Consider the following 22,600-nt stretch of genomic DNA (forward strand, 5'->3'; position numbering starts at 1 on the left):
CTATATAATACATAAACAAAAGCTCTTTGGGGTCCTCAATAACTTCTTACGAGTATGAAGAAGTCCTGAGACTATGCAAGAAAAAATCCAAGAATAATTATGTCCCTTCTTTCAAGGTATACGACACAACATTTTCTGAGTGAATGCTCTTAAATCTGTTTCTTAATTCTAATATTATGAATGCAGTCCTATAGCACTAAGTTTGGCAAAATTTTCCCCTCCTGGTATTTATTTATATTTTTGCTTTCATTAGCAAATTTCACAAGTGAGAAAGAGAAATAAGTCTCTATTCTCTAAAGCCATATCACTATTCTGAGTCAAAGACTGCTGTGAACTGATACAGCTGGTTGGCTGTATATATATTTAATATACATAACAGTAATAGTTATTAGTAAAAATTGCCAAAATCAAAACCTTGAAAACAAATTGAATTACTACCAGCAGAATACTACTCAAACTCAGAAATAATTTTTTTTAAGGAAAAACAAGGCACAAGTCAGACAGACTTCAAATATTCTACACTCACCGAAACAGTTACTGAATCCTGTACATCTTTATGACTAACCAACTGAACATTGCCATCTTCATAATAGTGAACCTGCATGAGAGAATGTTTAAACAAGTTTATATGTAGACCATATAGAAATCTATTGCTTAGGGCACAAATCCATATCTTAAGCCATTTCCAATCTTTACCAACTCTGAACAAATTATTAATTAATATGATCAATGGTAATCCATGATGATGGTAATAAAAATTCACAGAATGCTTTCTCTTTCCTTAGCAGAACAAATTGATCATTAATTTTAATTAATAACAAATATTCATTAAGTGCTTATTACATTTCAAGCACTGTGCTAGGTTCTGAGAATACAAAGATTAAATATCCCACTATTACCAGTATTAAAATGATTAAAATCAAATCATTGAACATTAATTTTTCTTTGTGAAAACAAAGGAGTTTTGATGGGTCTTAATTCCTAAAAAGGAACTGTGGTGGTACAGTGGTTAAGCACTCAACTGCTAACCTAAAAGTTGGCAGTTCAAACCCATCAGCTACTCCATGGGAGAAAGATGAGGCAGTCTGCTTCCATAAAGATTACAGCCTTGGAAACCCTATGGGGCAGTTCTTCCCTTTCCTATAGGATTGCTATGATTCAGAATCAACTTGATGGCAATAGGCTTGGTTTTGGGAATTCCTAATACTTGTCATTATCTCTCTCTATACAATCAATATTGGTAACTAGATCCGATGAGCTACAAGGAAAGCTTAATTGGGGGTAAAGACAAAATTGAAAAGAAATACGTTAGTGGTAAACTAGACTACAAAAATAAATAAATAAAAGCAGCTCTGAAGATGTAAGAAAAAGGGAGTGCTATAATGATGAGAAAAATTAGCAAGAAGAAAGAGTATACAAGAGACTAACAAATCAATGACATGTAAGGCTCAGGAAACTATGGCAACTTAAAAGATAGGTTTAGTCACCTTAAGATGACTACAAACTGGCCATACAAAATAGGATGAGGCTATCTTTTTTTTGTTGTTAGGTTCCTGAGTGGTACAAATAGTTTGTGCTTGACTGCTAACCTACAGGTTTGGCAGTTTGAACTCATCCAGTAGCACCACAAAGGAAAATTTCTGGTGATCTGCTTTCATTAAGATTATCACCAAAGAAATCTGATAAAGCAATTCTACTTTGTGATACATGGGGTCACCAAAAGTTGGCATTGACTCTATGGTAACAACAACAATCCTGGGGTTAAGAGCATGTAAACCAGGTCTTGAAAATCTGAGTTGTTACCTAAGTGGACAATGTAGAGAAGAGAATCTAGCAGGCAGATAAAAAGAGTAAAAAAAAAATAAAACAAACAAAAAAAACAACTGGTTTACAAAAAAAAAAAAACCCACCCCAAACCACTGCCACTGAGTTGATTCTGGCTCACAGTGACACTATAGGACAGGGTAGAACTGCCCCATAGGGTTTCCAAGGCTATAAATCTTTACGGAAGCAGACTGCCTTATCTTTTTCCTATGCAGCAGCTGATGGGTTCACCAACCTTTTACTTAGCAGCTGGATGCTTTAACCACTGCACCTCCTGAGCTCCTTTGGTTTAGTTTGCTGTTGTTGTTGCTATGTGCCGTCGAGTCGGACCCGACTCATAGCAACTCCTCCCTGGGTTTCCGAGGCAGTATCACTATGGAAGTAGATTGCCCCACCTTCCTTCTGAGGAGTGGCTAATGGGTTTGAACCGCCACCCTTCTGGTTAGCAGTCAAGCGTGTTAAGCACTATGCTACCAGAGCTCCCTTGGTTTAGTTTAGGAAAGAAAAAATAACTCACTGTATATGAATATGTGTGTAGGGGAGCATGGCAAGGAGACATTACTATGAAGTTGGAAACAGACTATAAAGAGCAAAGTGCCTTATAAACCATGTTACAAATTCAGACTTTATCCTATTATAGGTGATGGGGACTCAGGTAGGGAATGTTTTAGAAAGATTATACTTGTAGTATGAAGAAGATGAAATGGAGAGATATGAAATTGGAGGCAGAATGCTAGAATAGTATAGGTAGTGCCTGTGTCTTGCATATAGACTACACTACCAGTAGATGTATACCACTACAAAATTAGCATATTACCAGTAGATGTTTTACTATGTAAAAACCAGTAGATGTTTGAACAAATAGAAGTGCTTTTAGACAAAAAACAGAAAAGACTAGGAGACAAGTGGAACCTGCACTGCTACAATTATTACTAAGTATTTACTATGTGTTAGGCACTATGCAAGTCACTTCACTTACTACTTATGTTGTTGTTGTTGTTGTTGTTATGTGCCATCGAGTCGGACCCGACTCATAGTGACCCCTCCTTGGGTTTCCGAGGCAGTATCACTACGGAAGTAGATTGCCCCATCTTCCTTCCGAGGAGTGGCCAGTGGGTTTGAACCGCCAGCCTTCTGGTTAGCAGTCAAGTGCCTTAGCCACTATGCTACCAGAGCTCCCACTACTTATGTTACCTCCTTTAATTTTCACAAATACTCATTGAGATAGGTACTACCACAGTAAAACCTGCGAAAACTGACCCTGTGTAAGGTGGAAACCTGTCAGAGAAGGAAAATGTGAATATTTTCTACTAAAACGAGTGATAGAAAAGTGGTAAGACTACATATACCCTGTTAAAGGTGGAAAACCAAGGCAGTCCCTTTGAGTTCTGGCTCTCACAGATTTCACTGTATTAACCCTACTTTACAGCTGAGGAAACTGAGGCTTGAGGCAATTTAATAACTTATCTATGTTCACATACCTAGGAAGAGAAAGAGATAGGATTTGAATCAGATCAAATTTCAGAGCTGGAACCTTATTAACCATGTGTATACCTCAATGCTGTATTTTTTCAAAAAGTTGGAAATTACGTGATCCAGGTGAAATTAAAGTATCCCCCTAGGGCCTTCCTCTTTTGGAACATCATTAGAAGAGGATAACTAAAAGTCAAGCTTCATCTAGATAGAAATGATAATACTATTAGCAGCAAAAGGACTTCCCTGGGCAACATGAACCTTGTTTAAGGGATGAACACAGGTATCTTCCTTAGTGCGGACAAATACCTGGCTCTGTCCAAATGGGCAAGAGTAGCTAGAATTTCCATAAGCTCTCCAAATGCTTAAATTTTATCTTCTGGCTTTCTAAAAGGGGTTAAAGAGGAAAGACAGACAATCTAAGAATACACTGGAGAAGCAGAGAGGTCAGAAGCACCTATAATACTTAAACGCAAAAATCAAAACAGCAAATATTTAGGCAAAAAAGACCGGGCCAAACAATGACAACATATAAAGGCTACAATCCCAACAGACAAGGACAAGAATATTCAAAATACAGGATGGATCACACTGCACACTCATTTTGTTTATTTTATCCAATGGCAGCTAACCTGAAATCCAGAGGCTAAAAACAACACTAGGAAGAGGAATGGGTACAAATAGAATGGGGATATTAACAAATGGAGATCTAACTAGAAAAGAAAGAGGGATTTAAATACTTCTCAGAACTCATCTGAAAGAAGAAGGTATGGTGGACACATTCTCTTTGTCCAAGAATAAATACTATGCAATTAGTTCAACTTCTGTCACATTTCTTATGACATGGATAGGATTGCAATTGAAAACTCTAAAAATATCTATTTCATTTCCTAATATACTCATTATATATTTTTTAGAAATTAAACTTAAACTTATATATCTTATGACTTTTCCAAATAATTCTCACTCTGATTTTTAAAATATATGTAAGTGAAGCCAACCCTTCTCAAAAGTATGAAGAGATAATCTGTGCTTAAAAGATCTAAACAAGGGTCTAGGCATTGGAATCTGGTATAAAAGGATAACATAACACCCTTTGTGATGTGTACCATTACTTTATAGGTTTGCATTGGCAAAACAAAAAACACAAATAATTATTTCCTTCCAGAAGGAAAATTAATTTATTTATACAAATGAAGAATTAAGTCAGGTGAATGCTGATGCCACAGTTACAAGAGAGATTTAAAGTGTTAGGTTATTCATGGATATAGTTAACAGAGATAGAACAATATGCTGTCTTAAGTTAGGCTCCCCCAAAGTACACCTCAAGTTAAATATTTGAGGGTAAGTAGTTTATGTGGGAAGTAGTCTCAGGAAGCTCTAGTAGGGGACCAAGGAAGTGAGACACAGAAGGGAAGAAGTGTTACAAGTGCATTAACAAGCAGGTTATAGTTGTGAGCACTGGGGATCTCTGAAGACTAAGAAGAACATGCTTCAGAGTTGTGTGCCATATGAGGAAGTGACATCTTTCTCTACCAACTCTTGTATGTTACTGAGGGCTGTTCCCAAAGCTGTGAACTCAGTACTTCCAATGTGCCTCATCTAAGAGTTGGGCAGGCCCTTGTAGCCAGGAAAAGCATTCAAGAAGAGAGATACAATAGCCTGTAGTAGAAGTTAAAAGTGTGTATGGAAACAGTGAGTGCAGACAGTAACTACTACATTCATTTTTTTGGTAAAATTATTCCACTTAAAAAGACAACAAATTGTGATTTTTAAAACAAGATGATAAAATATAATATTGGTAAACTTAGGTACTATCTCCTTTACCAGTAACTGTTTAATCTAACTTTAGATTTAGTCTAGCTTAAGAATTAAATCACCCTAAATTTTTTAAGTCAAACCTCTACTATTAGAAGACTTCAATCCGGGTAACTATCAAATGTGTTACAGTTACTTTATTCATCTGCCAGGCTTTCCTGACATGAACATTAGTAATCTATTCTGCTGGACTTTATATATGTACGCTGTTGTTGTTATGTGCCGTGGAGTCGGACTCGACTCATAGCGGTCCCTCCTTGGTTTTCCGAGGCGGTATCACTACGGAAGTAGATTGCCCAACCTTCCTTCTGATTCTATAAACTGATGACACTTGGCTATTTTCTCTAGTTCCTCTGTTTTATGCATTTAATTTTAAAGGTTGTCATCATTGGGGAAAAAAAAAAAAACCTATTCAGGTAGTTTTTTTTTCAGTTAAGAGCTAAACACACGCACAAACACGCGCACACACACACAGCCTAAGCTACAGCAGTTGCTATATACCAAAACCAAACCCACTGCCATCAAGTCAATTCCAACTCATGGTGAACCTATGCAATATTGAGTAGAACTGTTCCATAGAGTTTTCTTGGCTATAATATTACAGAGACAGATTGCTTCTATGGTGCCACTGGGTGGGTTCAAACCATTGACCTTTCAATTAGGAGCCTAGTGCAAACCATCTATCTGCACACCCAAGGATCTCCTACCTGCTATATAAAAAACAAAACAAAATACCCATTGCCATTGAGTCCATTCTGACTCATAGTGACCCTACAGGACTGAGTAGAACTGCTCAATAGGGTTTCTAAGGCTGTAACTTTTAAGGCAGCAGATTGTTCCCATGGAGCAACTGGGAGGTCTGAACTGCCAAACTTTTGGTTAGCAGGCGTGCACTTAAAACTGTGTCACCACAGTGATAAATATATATATATATATATACATATACACACACACACACACACACATATACATAGCCACTCCACGGAAGGAAGGTTGGGCAATCCTACTTCCGTAGTGATACTGCCTCGGAAACCCAAGGAGGGGTCGCTATGAGTCGGGGCCGACTCAACGGCACATAACCACAACAACAACAACAACATATATGTAAAACACTTAGCTGCTGTATGAAAACACCCATCAAGTCGATTCTGAGTCACAGTGACCCCTGCTGGGTTTCCAAGGCTGTAAATCTTTAGGGAAGCAGAGTGCCTCATCTTCCTCCTGTGGAGGAGCTGGTGGGTTTGAACCTCCAACCTTCTGGTTAGCAGCTGAACCTTACCCACTACATCTCAGCTGCTACATAGTAATCTCTTAATAATTATTTTCTTCTTTCCTAACAATGCTGTCTGATAATTCCTGGAAAGTTCTTAGGTTATCTCTTTTTCACTTGCAAAGAGCTAGACTAGAGAAAGTATAGTAAGCAAGCAGTATACTCCATATGACTATACTTTATCAACAGCTCTCTCTGATTAACTACTTTCCCAGGAAAGAGGGGAGCTCTGGTGGTATAGTGCCTAAGGCATTTGACTGCTAATCAGAAGGCTGGTGGTTCAAACCTACCAGCCACTCCTTAGAAGGAAGACTGGCCAATCTACTTCCAAAGAGACACCGCCTCAGAAACCTAGGAAAGAGACTTTTTCTTCTATTCACTGATAACTATTTTGCTTTCCGTGTACATGTAAAACCAAAAAACAAACCTAATGCCATCACCGTCAAGTCAATTCCTACTCACAGCAACCCAAAAGGACAGAGCAGAACTACCCCATAGGATTTTTAAGGCTATAATCTTTACAGGAGCGGACTGCCATATCCTTGTCCTGCAGAGTGGCTGGTGGGTCCAAACTGCCAACCTTTTAGTCATCAGCCAAGTGTTAAACCACTGCACCACCCGAGCTCCTTCCATGTACATACAGGAGGTCATGACTTCTAACACCAGCAGAAAAACAACTTGCAGTCATGTTTGAAGATAAGGCTTTTTAACAACGGCCTATTAACATGTTGGGACCTCACCTGAATCTTAAGCACTCCAACCACTTGAGCTGTTGGTGGCGTGACGGTGAACTTCCACTCTGATCGCCAACGACCATTCCTATTAAAATACACACACACACACACACACACAATACTGCAGAATTAGCAACAAGCACAAGAAATAGGTCATCTGCCACCGAGGTAAAGGAGCTGGGAAAGAGGTGAAAAAGCAACAAGTAATTTTCAGCTTGACAAATCCAAGAATCTACCCACTCAAATACAAGTTTTGATCTAAGTCGCCTAAACTAAGCCTTCTCTAAGTTACTCTGACTTTCATATTTCCAGTTTTTTCTTAAGTAGAAAACTATACCTATTTGATTCATAGGAAGTCCTTCCACAAACAGAAGGATGGGTCAGTAAGTTATGCAATTAACTCAAGTATTATTAAACCCAACCCAAGTAAAATTCAGGCTTCAACTGGGTACTTTATTAATCCCTTAATCTCATTCAAAATGAGAAAACTTTTAAAAAAGATAGATTATAGTCTTAGAATTGGGAGGGATCTAAATGATCATGTCTAATGTACCTCATTTTATAGACGGAAACTGAAGCCTTTAAGTCAAATAACTTATCCCAAGCTAGTTAGATTAAAAAACAAATCTCAACCGCCTGTTTGGTGGTTTCTTTCCAGTAAAAAAAAAAACTAGATACAAATAGAAGAGAACCTCTACTTTCTTACCAGAAGTTTTTAGGTTGAAACTGGTGGCTTTCAATACATGCAATAATAGTCTGTTGCCCATCTATAGTTTTAGCATAAACCTATTGTCAAAAAAAAAAAAAAAAAAGTTAGACTCTGAAAACACATTTAATCTAAATAACTACAGACACTATATATTACTCCTCATTTAGCGTAAAAAGGAGGTGTTATTTACGCTAGGCCTTACAAGACAAATGATATTCTGAAAATCAGAGACTGAGAATAAAAATGAGAAAATAGGCAGGAAACTGAGGGTTTGCTCAGTGACTGACAATTAAGTCTGTCAGGTCAGAGTATATGTGTCAAAAGGACTGATGAGAGATATAACAGGATGGTATATTTAGGTCAGACAATAGATCTAAAAAGTTTGGACTTTATTCTACAGGCAATGGAAAGACATCAAAACAACACGACCAGAACTATTATTTGGGGAGAATGTCATATATTGGTGTGCATGTTAAAATGGAAGGAAAACTGGAGACTGTTTAGGTCACCACAGATTTAGTCTAGACAATAAGCTAGGGTTAGTGATCAATAGGGATGTAAAGGAGGGGTCACATACAGGATGCACAAGTACAACCAAACTCTAGCAGTGTATTATTACAAATAAAAGGCAAAAAAAAACTTAAGTGACTGTACATTTGCATGACTAGAAATATAGTAGTAACATTAACAATTCAGGAAATTCAAATGGAGATGTCCAGCAAGTAATTAGAAACACCTACTGTTCTTCAACATGAGAAAGAGAAATATAAATTGAAATGTGATCACCAAGAGAAAGCAAAGAAAACAGTGCTTACATACAGTACTGCATTGTCAGTGATGGCAAACGGGTATATAGGTGGAGACGTGGGTGGACAGGCTAAACTATTAGGTATGTCTATGCAGCAGGGAGTGTACCCAAGACCATGTATAGGATTGGCAGACAATGGTTCTACAAGTGTATTTGCATGTTCTGTAAGAATTCCCAGGGGTATGGTAGAGCTGACAAAGGACAAGGTTGTAGTCACTTCTTGGTCACAGCCAGCTACCCAGAGGGACTGAGTAGTTGAACCTGTGGGCTCGGGACCATAGTCGCAGGGGACATCAAGCTCAATTGGCATAACATACAACACAAAACACTGTTCCACCTCCTACTTTGGCGAGTAGCGACTGGGATCTTAAAAGCTTGCAAGCAGCCATCTAGATGCTGAGAACAGTGGGTTTCTCCTCATCCAGAGCAAAGAAAAAAACCAAAGATTCATGCAAATAATCAGTGCTAGCGACTGGTATACCATGCGATCCTCAGCCTATACAACTATGAGACCAGAAGAACTACATGGCGCCCGGCTACCACTGTCAATTACTCGGAGGGAGATCTATGTAAGAGATTCTGGATAGAGAGGGAGAACAATGTGGAACAAAACTCAAAATCATTTGGAAAAGAAAAACAAAAAAAAAAGGGGACCAGGTTTGCTGGTCTGATAGAGCCTGGTGGAACCACTGAGACTATGGTCCCTAGCTGCCCTTCAGGTCTGGAATTAAACCCACACCTGTGGCTTCCAGCCAAACAAAAGACAGGCGTAAGAGTTGAACATGTTCATTAGGTAGATACATTCCTTGGAGAGAACAATCATGGGAGAAAGAAGGGCTGTTTATGCACAGGGAAACAGTTCAGGCAGTAGGAGTGCATGGAGGGATGGACACAGGGAAGAGGTGAAGAGGTAACTATCTGGAGGAAGTGGGAGGGGAGCTGTTGCACTGGGGTAAATTGTAGCCAATGTCATGAGACAATGTGTGTGTAAACTGCTGTATGGAAAGTGAATATGCTCTGTAAACTTTCACCCAAATCACAATAAAAAAAAAAAGAACAGTGCTTAATAATTCACAAAATGTGTTTCCACCCGTATCTTCTTTTTGCTCTAATCAATATGGTGAAACACACTGTTGTTATCTACAGATGATGAAGGTAAAGCTCACAAGAGGTTGACTGAGTTGCCCAAGGTCACTGAGAAGGTAAACGGTGAAGGCAGAACCCAAACTCCTTTCTCTTCTGACATCAAATTATGCATTCTAATACCAAATACATACAGAAATGGATTATGAGCTTTCAAGAGAGAGAAATGCTAGAGAAGAATGTGGTACTGAGGAATGCCTGTATTTTACAAAGGCAGGGAGGAGAAAAGGAATGAGTGCACAGAGTTAAGAGTAATTAGAGGGTGCTGGCACAGCAGCCAAAGCAAAAGATAATTTGCCTCAGTGTGAAATGCCATACAGAAGTCAAGGATCAAGAAAAGTACACTGGGATCAGGCAATTCAGGAACCATTAGTAATCTCACAGAGCAGTTTCGTAAAGTATTTGGCTCCTCCAATAATCTGAATTTAGCATTTTTTCTCTATGTCTAAGCTACAGACCTTTAAAAACTTTTTTTTGATGAGTTAAGGGCAATTTCAGGCAAGCAAATCTAAAAATGTAAAGTAGACTACATTGACAATTTTCAAAATTTATGCATTGGTTTTTCTTGTTTTGCATTAGGATTTTTTTTTAATATATATTTTCCACATGAAATTTCCCATTTATATCCTTTTCAAAAATGATTTAGGAAATAAAATACAGAAGAGATCACACCTAAGTGACCAAAGACACAAAAGAAAAAGGTAAATATAAAAAACAAAACATTCTCTGACAATGAAGCAGGTACTTAACAGTACAGAAGCCGTTGGAATAATGATCTTTCACATAAGCCCTTAAAGCACTGTCACAGGATTCTCTCCAAGACTTGAGGCCTCCATCTACTTCCTCTGGTTGGGGATCACTTGCTTCTTTCCGTAAGTGATCAAATTTAAAGGAAATTTTGTTTCTTGGATCTAAAAATCTGCTATTACCCAGGTCACCGTGTTCTGTAATTAAGACCTTCCAAAGAATAATTACAATTATGAGTAACTCTGTAAAAAAAACAAAGTTTAGTGCTGCTTATCCCATTTGTGAAAACAAACAAAAATTCTGAAAAAAACAACTAACTTCTCATTTTCTCAGATTTCTCTTTCATATTGCTGTATCAACCAAGTCCCATTTTTATTCTAAGAGAAAGCATTAAATTTACTTTAAACTGCAAAATTTCCTCTATCCTAACAATACCCTTCATTTCTTGGTTTTCTTCTAATATATTTATGTATATACCTTATTACACAGCTAGAATGCATATGTAAATTTGTACATTCTACTTTTTTCACTTATCCTGTGAAACTTTTCAGTCATATCTAGCATTTAAATAGGTAATACATTTACATGGTAATACACATGTGTGTACACACACACACACACACACGAAAGGTGAAGTATCTCTTTCTCAATCTCCCATCCATCCAATTCCTAATAAACTTTTCCTGTTCCCACAAGGTAATCAGTTTTATTAATTTAGAGCAGGAACTGTCAATCTGCATACAGATGCCGTCAATTTTTGTAAATAAAGTTTTATTGGAATATAGCCCTGCTTGTTCATTTCTGCATTAATTGCTATTCTCCCACTACAACATCAGAGTTGAGTAGGTGCAGCAGAGATCCAGTATTCTGTCAAGTTGAAAACATTTACTATCTAGCCCTTTATAGAAAAAGTTTACCAATCTCTGATTTAGAGTATTCTATCAGGTTTCTTTTTGAAAAATATAAACAAATATAAATGTGTATTCCAATTCTCCATCACTTAAACACAAAATTACCACACTGTACTACACTTTGCACTTTTTTTTAAACTAATGTATCTAGAAGATCTTTCCATATTAGTAGTCACGGAAGAACTTCTTTGTTTTTTTATCATAGCTATATAATACTCCATTGTATAGATATACAAAACTATATTCAACCAGATTCCTACTAATGGATGGTTGGATTGTTTCCAATCTTTTGCTACTATGAACAATATTGCAACAAATGTCCTTTTATATTCATCTTTCTGCATACATGCTGGTACATCTGTCAGAAAAACTTCCTAAAGTGGGACAGCTGGGTCAAAGGGTAAAATGCATCTGTAATTGTGACAGAGAATAACAAATTGTCCTTTAGCATAGGATATATATCAATTTATTAGGCAATGCATCATTATTAGAAATTTTAACTGGCGTTTCTTCTCATCTTTTAAAAATAATTTTATTATGGTTGAAAATATGTATAACATAAAATTTACCATTTTAACCATTTTTAAGTGTATAATTCAGTGGCACTGATTACATTCATAATGTGCAACTTCATATTTTTAAAATCATTTATATTTCTTATTCTCTGAACTGTTCTTATCTTTTGACCCTTTTTTTGTACCAGGTTTTTGGTCTTTTTCTTTATTTATTAAGGAAATAAACTTAGCGTGTGTTTTGAATTCCACATATCTTCCCCTAAATTTATCATTTGTCTTTTAACACATTTATCATTTTTAATAATTGCAAATGACTTCACAATACTGATGTCATAGTATATGACTGTTGCTTTATGTTTTTATGCTTGCTACCATTGATCTTCCTTCATTGTTCTTGATCAGAATAATCCTTTATGGCCTGCTACGATTTTCTTAAAAACTTGTATGAAATCTATTTGATAAACTTTCCTACATCACTTATATTACTTATTCAGACAAGCATTTCTATTATTTATATTTCTTACTCAGAACTGTGGCATTATAAAGCTATTTAATTTTTCATTTCTCTCTCTGATTAATGAGGAGCTCTGGTAGCATAGTGCCAAGGCACATTACTGCTAACCAGAAGGCTGGAGGTTCAAACTCACCAGCCACTCCTCAGATGAAAGATGGGGCAATCTTCCATAGTGATACTGCCTTGGAAACCCAAGTAGGGGTAGCTATGAGTCAGGTCCAACTTGATGGCACATAACAACACAACAAAAATTCTGATTAATGTATGTGTGTGTTTGAGTATATATGAACTTTGTGGCAGACTCTGCTAGTTTATTCATTATCTATCTTTTTTCTTATTAACTGAACCACACACTCAAATAAAATATTATCCTTCCCAGCTGGCAACAACTATCAGTGGAAGCTGTTTCTGGAACAGGTGGTAGCATATGTTCTGTACTTTCTCCCTTCTTCCTTTCCGGAACATGGACTCAATGCCTACAGATGAAGCAGCCATCTTGAAAGTATGATAGTGAAAATCATACCCTAAGTATTGCAGAATAGATAGCTACAAACAACTTGGGTCTCTGGTATCACAGAGCTGCTGTTAATAGCCCTAAATATCACCTCTATACTCTTTATGTGGAAAAAAATAAAATTTCTATTTAGTTAACTCACTATAGGTTTCTGTTGTTGTTATATGCAGTGAAGGTATCTACTTTAATACCTAATGTTTCAATATATCTTTATCTTTTTCCTTATGTCTCATTCAGGTAATGCCTTTTTTTTTGGTTACTGCAAACAATGTAAGCACCTTTGGCTACATTTTTAAGCTAGATATTCCTGGTATATTGGGAATGCTGACAAAGTTAGCACATTTCTCATATAATGTACTTGGAACAGATCTTCTCTTTCAATAATTCTTCTGTATTATTAAAGTATACAATATAAACTGCAAGCAGTATTTACCACTTGTTTTTGAGATTTTTTGCTTTCCATGTTTGTAGTTAACCTATTTTCATTGAGAAAATTTAGATATTAACTAACAAAAGAAAAAACAACAAATAAAACAAATTCTAGTAATCTTGTAATTCCAACACATACATTTGATATATATTTTCCCAATCTTTTTTTTTCTATGCACATCTATAAATTTTATTTCTTCAACTCTGAAGATGCCTATTTCCTACATGATTTAACATTCCAGAAAGTGGAATGCATCCTATACTTGGTGACATCTTAGAACTGAGTTGGCGTTTAAAAATTGGCATTGTTTTTTCTTTTACTGGTACATAAAATAACTGTGCCCCTTTTATACAATTCAAGATGCACAGATACTGTATATCTGTTCATCTAAATATTTTCTAAATAAAATTGGCATAATTCTATGTAGGTTGCTTTATAATTTTTAGGTTTAATGTATCATGAACATCTTCTCAGATCAAAAAATACCTACCTGTATCAGTTTTCAATGACTGCTGAGTATTCTGATCTCTAGATAGTTAAATAATAGCACTGGACATTTAGATTGTTTCCAGTGACTATTATAAACTTTGCTTTGAATAATCTTTTTGCACACGCATACAATTATTTCCCTAGGTCGAATTCTGTGGACTTGTCAGTTCAAAGGAGATTCAGTCTTTTAAGAGGTAATGGTACATAGTGCCATATGGCCTTTGAAGCATATGTTAATGTATTTATTTGTAAATAACTATGGTAAATAATGAGAATATTTGCCTGCTCCCATTTTTCAATCAGAAGTCCTCTGTTTCTTATTATTAAATTAAATTCTTATTATTAAATTAAATGTTTCTTATTATTCTTACAAGCAGAATTAGAAACAGCAGGAAAGCCTATAGACTCAATTTCTTTTATTTTCACTATTCTCATTGGCAGTAGTTCTCCTTTCTTGTCAAAGAACCTATCAGTATTATCAGAAAGAGGAAATATCTCTTAATTATACAGAATATTTGCAAAAATTACAAAAACTAAGAAATGAATTTATTCAGCATCTGATTTTCAGACAGCTGCTTTGGTTTCTAGGATTTTTACTGCCTGCCAGGAATAGCCTACTTAACAGGAACAATTATTACCTGATCTTCATATCCCTCTATCTTCACAGGTGTGAACTGATCCATGTTATATTGCGCAAATGCACTGTTTTTTAAAAAGTGAAAAAGAAAAAGGCAGTGAGAAGGAGAGAAAAGAATTATATATAAACAAACACAAAAGATAGTTCACAAACCAGTGAAAGGAAATGTGAAGACATTGCCTGGTGCTTTCCTCCCTCTGCCCCAGATGTCTATTATCTTAACATTTTAGCTTTCTGAACAAGATTCTTCTGCACAGAGATCTCAAGAGTACCCTAAGCTTTTAAATTACCTTTATTTCTCCATTCCTAAGCTCCAACAGAGCTCCCACATACACAATTTCTAAGTTCTAAAGCAACCAGATTATTGTGAAGTGCCAACAGTTTTAATCATTTACATAGAAACTTTCAGAAATTCAAAAGAAACTTTAAATGACAGCTTATTTTGCAAATGTCTTTTTTATCTTTATTCTATGAGGCAGGCCAAGGTACTACATAAAATAATTACATGTCCTGGAAGGCATATGACATGCGGAGCAGGTGAAGTGAGAGTTGGGCATGAGTTTAAATCTAGAGTAGGGTCTAAGGCACAGAGTAGAAGTCAGAAAAGAGAAGAGGGTATGAATAAGTAATCATAGTACATGCCTAATATTACCATTTACTTATTTATTCAGTGCTTGATTTATGAAATTCTGCATTTTGATTGGCTCCCTAGGACATGCTACAAAGTAAGCTAAAGTAAAAAAAAAATAATAATAATAAGGTACAGATAAAAATAAGTTACAATCTAAGCAAGCATAATACATTTGTATTCTTGGAAAGTAACAGTCTTCTGACAGAATTAACTTGCCAAGGAAAGAGTTAAACATCTATCCGGCCCAATTTTAGCCTATTAAATACTTGTTAAATCACTACTTTTTTTTTTTTCGCAGAAGTATAAATATATGGGATTTTTATTTCCATCACTTCTGTAGGTACACTGTTAATTGGTAATAATAAAACAAAAATACTAATGTTAGTTACATGCATCAAAGCAACATGCAAGCCTCCAGAGAAAGATGAGCGGTGGCTCAGGAAGTGCACTAGTTAGTAATCAAACCTGGATCTCTCATAGGGAGACCACCACTGCACCCTCTATGACACAAAGAGAAACCATTATTATAGTGTACCTTTAGTGTGCACCCAGCTTTCCTAAATTAATATATAATCAGGGCATCATTCCTGATGACGATTACAGCAATGCTATGCAAAAAAATCTAGGCTCAAAACGAATTCCAAAAAAAGCAGCAAAGATGGTTGTTTCCCAGGCAGCATCTCTTCCTGTTTTTCTATAGCTAAAATCTAAACAAATCAATTATATGTCATATGAAATGCCTTTATGATAATTTTTGTTGTCCTGTATCAAGAGGTCCTCATCCCTTCTTCCTGCTCCTCCCCTTTGCAACCATTATACAACTCTACTTTCCTCTTTACAAAGTAACTCTGGGCCAGTTTGGTAGACAGTTACTAAAACAGAAGTCTGTGTTGAAGAGCAGAAAGAAATACAAACAGGGAGGTAGGAATAAAGCCAGCTAACAGAGGGCTTTGAAAGCTGGGCAGTGTTTACATTCGAAGAATTTTAAAAAAGAATCACCATAATGTTTTTGAGTGCAAGGACAAAATGAAAATGGTATTTTAGAAAGAGTAACAATTAGCCTGATGGTGATAAAGAGTAAATAATTGGATAGAATAATCATACTTTTATCCTATAGCTAATCCAACTATTAAGGTACTTTCTGCAATATCTGTCCTTCAGCAATTTGAAACACATTATCATTCCTCAACAGCAGCCTAATGTCTGTATAACTAATGACTTTAAAAAAAAAATCAACATGAACTAAAATAACTATAAAAGAAAATATAATAGCTTACATTCAACTCTTCTCACATAAATGGGGAATAGTTGGAGAGAAATAAAAATATGTAAGATTATACATAACAAGCTTTGAGGAAATAATAATTTTGGGGACATAAATTTTTTCCAAGAAAAAAGCAACTAAAACTGCTAAAAATAATGTGTTACTTAAAAGTATTTTAAACCTAGTTTTCAAGGTACTAGCTCTGGTAGCATAGTGCCTAGGGCATTTGACTGCTAACCAGAAGGCTGCCGGTTCAAATCCACCAGCCACTCCTCGGAAGGAAGATTGGGCAATCTACTTCCATTGTGATACTAACTTGGAAACCCAAGGAGGGGTCACTATGAGTCAGATCTGACTCAATGGCAGTGAGTTTGGAGTTTTTGGTTTAGTTTACTGTTGACATAGTTCACGGCATATTAGAGTAACATGTAAATGAATTTAAACAGGTACTTACTGTGCTGCCCCTTCCCTGAGGAGATTGTCATTATTAAGTAGTAGTCGGACATCTGAAGAGAAAAAAGGATGTTAAAAAGATGTTAAAAGATGTTGACAGGTTCAGAAGAGGACAGATTTCAGAAATTTTAGTAGACCTCTAGATTAGATTTTTAAAAATCAGGCTTTGTTAATAATGTACTTTGACTACACTATATATGTACAAATTTAAAAAATGCAAATAAACACATACTTCCATAGTGATACTGACTCAGGAACCCAAGGAGGGGTCATGATGAGTCAGATCCAACTCAATGGCAGTGAGTTTGGTTTGGTAATATTCATAGATTTGCATATGATTATGCTATAACAATAAATTCTCAAGAAATTTTATAGCAAATGAAAAACAGTTTATAGAATGCTAGGGTTATTAATTTTGTACCTAAAGAAACCTTTAAAATTAGCATAGATTAAGAATTGCAAACTTTTCTACATTAGACTAAGAAATCTTCAAAAATAGCTGAACACATTTTTCTTTGTAGAATCTACTGCAAGAGTCTATAACCTTCTTAAAAAACTGTGTGTTCTAAGTCTAATCACCTTTCTTTTGGAAGAAGAGGATCCCTGTTACTGAGAAACTGCTAAGCATCAACTCCAAGAGGGAAGGCTAATTATAAGCCAAAGGCCATGGACTCTCAGAGATTCTAGAAGGGCCTGACAGTGACAAATGTCTAGCATGACAATAAAACCCAGCCCTCACGCCCCAAGTAAGTAGTCTGCCAATTCCTTATTTAATGCTTTGGTATTAATTATTCTTATGATACTCCTATTAAGTACGTTCAGCAGTCAGAAAGAAAACAAGAGACTTCTAACTAAAAGGAAGTTAATTTTAGTCAAGAATTTACCTGAGCTTATCAGCTGAATAAAGTCCAAGTTTAAGTATATTTTCTAACAGCAGTTGTTGAAAATTTATGTTTGGTGAATGTGGAAGAAAAACTAGGGAAAGAAATGCTGCATGTGTTTCTCTTGCTATAGTTCTCAGAATCCACAAGCAATTCCATAAAGAAGAATGCCTTGATTTACTTCTACTGTACCAACCAACTTATTCCTTGGAGATGTTCAAACATTTCTCATTGTTATTCTTCCTCTGCATCATTAATTTTACCAGTGGAGATTACCAATTGTTCTACATGTGTGGGCCTATGGGCCAGGCACAGTTAAATACCAGATAGTTTCTAACAAGTAGTTAACCTTCTACTGTAAAACCAGAATTACAAAATAAAGGTTTGCTAAACTGAAACTGGTTGCACAAAAACTATTTTTATTAAATTAAGAGAAAGATTTTAAATCAAGGAGAACTTCAAAATGAATTAATTTGATGGCTTAAAATGGGATTATAATGATTTATCTCCTCATGAAGTTCAAGATGCCCATCTACATTTTTCAGCCTGAGATAATGAATAGCATGGAAGATTGTAAATGTACTGGCGCAGTGGTTCTCAAACTGGCTGTGATTCAGAATCATCTGGGAGAACTTGATAAAGCACGATTATCCAGTTCCACTTGATATCTAACTAATGAGAATTTTGGGATAGTAACACTGGAGTCTATATATTTACAAGCTTCCCAGGTTATTCTGATGTAATCAGTTAGCTCCAATGGCCCTAAAACCAATTGGTGTCAAGTTGATTTGTACTCATGACGACTCCACGTGTATCAGAGTAGAACTGTGTCCCACAGGGTTTTTCAATGGCTGGTTTTTAGAAAGTAGATTGCCAGGCCTTTCTTCTAATGTGCCTCTGGGTGGACTTGAACCTCTAACCTTTCAGTTAGCAGCTGAGCTCATTAATTGTTTGCACCACCAAGGGACTCCCCAATGTCCCTAGAAGGTGATTTATCCTATGGCACTTCCTGAAGAACTTAAAACTATAATTTATAATGATAAATACAGAATTATAAAAACAATGTAATAATTACACTACAATATTGCTGTTACATTTATTGATATTAAACAACCTTGTATTTCCATATTTGGGAGCTCTGGTGGTAGAGATAATGCAACAAAAGCAAGACACTGCCGTGGAGTGGGATCCGACTCATAGTGACCCCTCCTTGGGTTTCTGAGGCAGTATTACTATGGAAGTAGATTGCCCAACCTTCCTTCTGAGGAGTGGCTGGCAGATTTGAACAACCAGCCTTCTGGTTAGCAGTCAAATGCCTTAGGCACTACAACACCTGAGCACCCGCCTCAGAAACCCAAGGAGGGGTCACTATGAGTCAAATCGACTAGACGACAGTGAGAATTGAGATATTTTTTTTTTTTTTTTTTGTAAAATGATTTTTTTTTTTTAATTGTGATTTGGGTGAAAATTTACAGAGCAAATTCACTTTCCATACAGCAGTTCATAAACACTTTGTCTCATGATACTGCCTACAATTTACCACAATGCAACAGTTCCCCTGCCACTTCCTCCTGATAGTTACCTCTTCCCTGTATTCATTCTTCCATGCACTCTTGCCCCCTGAGCTGTCTCCCTGTACATAAACAGCCCTTCTTTCTCCCACGATTGTTTTCTCCAAGGAGTGTATCTACCTCAGGTAAATCAGAGAGTTGAGATTTTCCTATTTATTGGTATTGCTGTTGTTAGGTGCCATCGAGTCAGACCCGACTCATAGCGACCCCTCCCTGGGTTTCTGAGGCAGTATCACTACAGAAGTAGATTGCCCAACCTTCCTTCTGAGGAGTGGTTGCTGGGTTTGAACCGCCAGTCTTCTGGTTAGCAGTCAAGTGCCTTAGGCACTATGCTACCAGAGCTCCTTATTGGTATTAAACTATCTTAAATATGTTTTCATATTAGACCTATATCCTAACATATGGGTTAAGAGCATGCATTTGACTCAAACCTAAATTTGAATCCTTGTTGGCACTCAGTAGCTGTGTGACTTTCGATGAGTTATTTTAACCTCTTTATATCTTGATTTCCTCAGCTATAATTTTAGTTGTAAGAATCAGGAGATAGCAAGCAGGGAATAAATGACAATGATTAAAGAGGGCTTAAAATAACAATGTTAATCTTTACTCACCATTAAACACTTCATTGAATTCTCCTGGAGGTGCATGAGTGATGAATTTAGCAGCTATGCGTACCTACAAAGAAACAAAATTCACAATATGCAAATTATAAGGAGTAACATATAAAAAGAGAATGAATTAACAGATTACAGCCAAAATCAAATTGTTTGTCCCAATGCAAGAATGGTTCAATACTAACAAATTACTGTAATTTACAAATTAAGAAAAGAAGGAGCAAAATCATTTGATCACCTCAACTCATATGGGAAAAATAAGACAAAATTCAATACCCATTTTGATATAACAAAGCTACTAGTTTTGGTAGGAAGAGTTAGTTAGAAATATGGTGTTTTTTATGTAAATAACATATACACTGTACATTTTTTATACAGTACAACCCCTCCTTGTGTTATTTTCATAAGCACACTATACCAGTATTTTACATGTTGCTGACTTCCATTTCATTTAGGTTTTCTGTCCAATTAATTTAATGTTAAATCTTTGTCTTGGTGATTGTTGATGTGGAGTTTTGGTTCCCAGAAGAAAAGCCCTACCAGCCTAGATATTCTAAAGCAGGATTCTCTTTCAGTGGGACTCCTTCCCTGCTCAGCAAATTGCTTTCTCCAATGCAATAAGAAATTACTTTTTTTACCTCAGAAATAACTCTCACCAGGACAGCCAGCCCCAGCCCATGAGGTGTATTGTGTATTGGCTGAGCACTCCAGGCTACCCTGCATTTCAGCTGGCTAGCTGTCACACTGGGGCCATTTGAATCTCCCACCCATGCAGATGTCTCAAGGAAGGTGTCAGAGCTGTGGGCACAGAGAGGTTACACGTCCCTCGCACAGATGAGATTGGTCAGACTGGCAGCCTGGGGTGCCCCACAGGACCAGGACAATGTGTCCCCACACTCACACTGCCCTGTTACCCACTTCCATGTGAAGCCAGCACTACAGGACCCACGCACACTCAGGCTGTGGCAGCCCCGCACACAGACCTCTGCTTGACCTTCCACTCACCTTTGGGGTGAAGTACCCAGGATCAGATTGGTTACAAAGAACTCCACAGCTCTCAGGGCCACAATAAACTGCCCCAGGACAAATGCACAGTTAAAGTAGTTTATTTTCCGATTACTGAGATATACTACCAAACTTGGCCCATGACACATGACATCATGACCATACTAAATACTTTTATCCTACAAATACGATTTTCTTCTGGAAATGTCACAAGACATGTGCAGGTGTATGCATGGGCACTCTATGCCAGAATTTTTTTTTAAAACATAATTTCATTATTTCTGCCCGTTATATGCTTAAGCACGTTATATACAAAAATTCTGTAAAAAATACTTTTTTTTTTTTTTTTTTTAACTTGCTAAAGGGTATTTACCAGTATTGCATTGAGCAAATCTGTTGCAAAAGACCTCTTTACAATAGTAAACAGCAAAGATAGCCTTGGAAGACTATCCCTATCCCTGTGGTTAGGAGCTCTGGTGGCATAGTGCCTAAGGCATTTGACTGTTAACCAGAAGGCTGGAGGTTCAAACCTACCAGCCACTCCTCAGAAGGAAGGTTGGGCAATCTACTTCTGTAGAGATACCGCCTCGGAAACCCAAGAAGTGATTGCTATGAGTTGGATTCGACTTCATGGCCAGTGAGTTTGGTTTGGTTTATACCTGTGGTCATAATCCCATTAGGGGATGGGTTTTTGTTGTTAGGTTAATGAGGCCATATTAACACAGAATGTGTCTTAATCTCTTAAAGCAAGATGTTAGTAATGATAATAAATAGGAATGACCTCAAAAGAGTCTATCAGTATAATTCTAACATACTGTAAGAGAAAGGATGCTCAAAATTCCCTCATATTTGATACAAGAATGAGTATGAAGATGCAATTCAATGATATAAAAAAGAGGAACACAGTGTACCTAACAATAAAGTAAGTCCTACTTCCAGAAAGTCGTCCTCTGTTGACTTCATTTCCTTCAAACAATTTTAAATCTTGGATGACCCCATCAAATTGTGGTTGCCATCAAAGTCAAACCTTTCTTAAACATATAAAAGACTTTCAAGAGTCTTTGAAAATAAAGCTAGGACTGAGAAGAGAATTAGAAGATAGAAATACTTCACAACCCTAGCATCCTTAGCTTATACTAAAAATCTTCCTGTAACTTAGTTCTCATTCTAAAAAGAATTTTAAAAAAAGTTATTCCATGACCATGAGGAGCTCTGGTAGCATAGTGCCTAAGGCACTTGACTGTTAACCAGAAGGCTGGCGATTCAAATCCACGAGCCACTCCTCGGAAGAAAGGTTAGGCAATCCTACTTCTGTAGTGATACTGCCTCGGAAACGTAAGGAGGGGTCAGTATGACTTGACGGCACATAACAACAACAACATTCCATGACCAAACTTATGTTTTAACTAAAGAAAGGCCTACGTTGTTGCTGTTGTTTTGTGCCGTTGAGTCAGACCCGACTCATAGCGATCCCTCCTTGGGTTTCCAAGGCAGTATCACTACCGAAGTAGATTGCCCCATCTTCAGGTTCCAATTACTGGCTCTCTTTTATTTATTTATTTATTTATTTATTTATTGTGATTTGGGTGAAGATTTACAGAGCAAATTCACTTTCCATACAGCAGTTCACATATACTTTGTTTCA

The 22,600-nt window shown here is 36.6% G+C and overlaps 1 protein-coding gene across 1 annotated transcript in view; it reads right to left on the reverse strand.

Moving 5' to 3' along the window:
• The window catches only part of CAPZA1 (capping actin protein of muscle Z-line subunit alpha 1), a 28,624-nt gene that overhangs the window by 1,563 nt on the left and 4,461 nt on the right, over positions 1 to 22,600 (reverse strand). The window contains exons 2-8 of the mRNA XM_042782076.1: positions 19,948 to 20,011; positions 16,886 to 16,937; positions 14,538 to 14,601; positions 10,530 to 10,736; positions 7,826 to 7,905; positions 7,126 to 7,204; positions 527 to 598 (exon numbers count right to left, since the gene is read on the reverse strand). Coding sequence (XP_042638010.1) covers positions 527 to 598; positions 7,126 to 7,204; positions 7,826 to 7,905; positions 10,530 to 10,736; positions 14,538 to 14,601; positions 16,886 to 16,937; positions 19,948 to 20,011 — 618 coding nt within the window. The remainder of the gene's footprint in view (positions 1 to 526; positions 599 to 7,125; positions 7,205 to 7,825; positions 7,906 to 10,529; positions 10,737 to 14,537; positions 14,602 to 16,885; positions 16,938 to 19,947; positions 20,012 to 22,600) is intronic.

Source organism: Orycteropus afer, unplaced genomic scaffold (assembly GCF_000298275.1).
Source record: "Orycteropus afer afer isolate SDZICR_OR568_19922 unplaced genomic scaffold, OryAfe1.0 scaffold00010, whole genome shotgun sequence".
In the NCBI taxonomy this organism is placed as follows: domain Eukaryota; kingdom Metazoa; phylum Chordata; class Mammalia; order Tubulidentata; family Orycteropodidae; genus Orycteropus; species Orycteropus afer.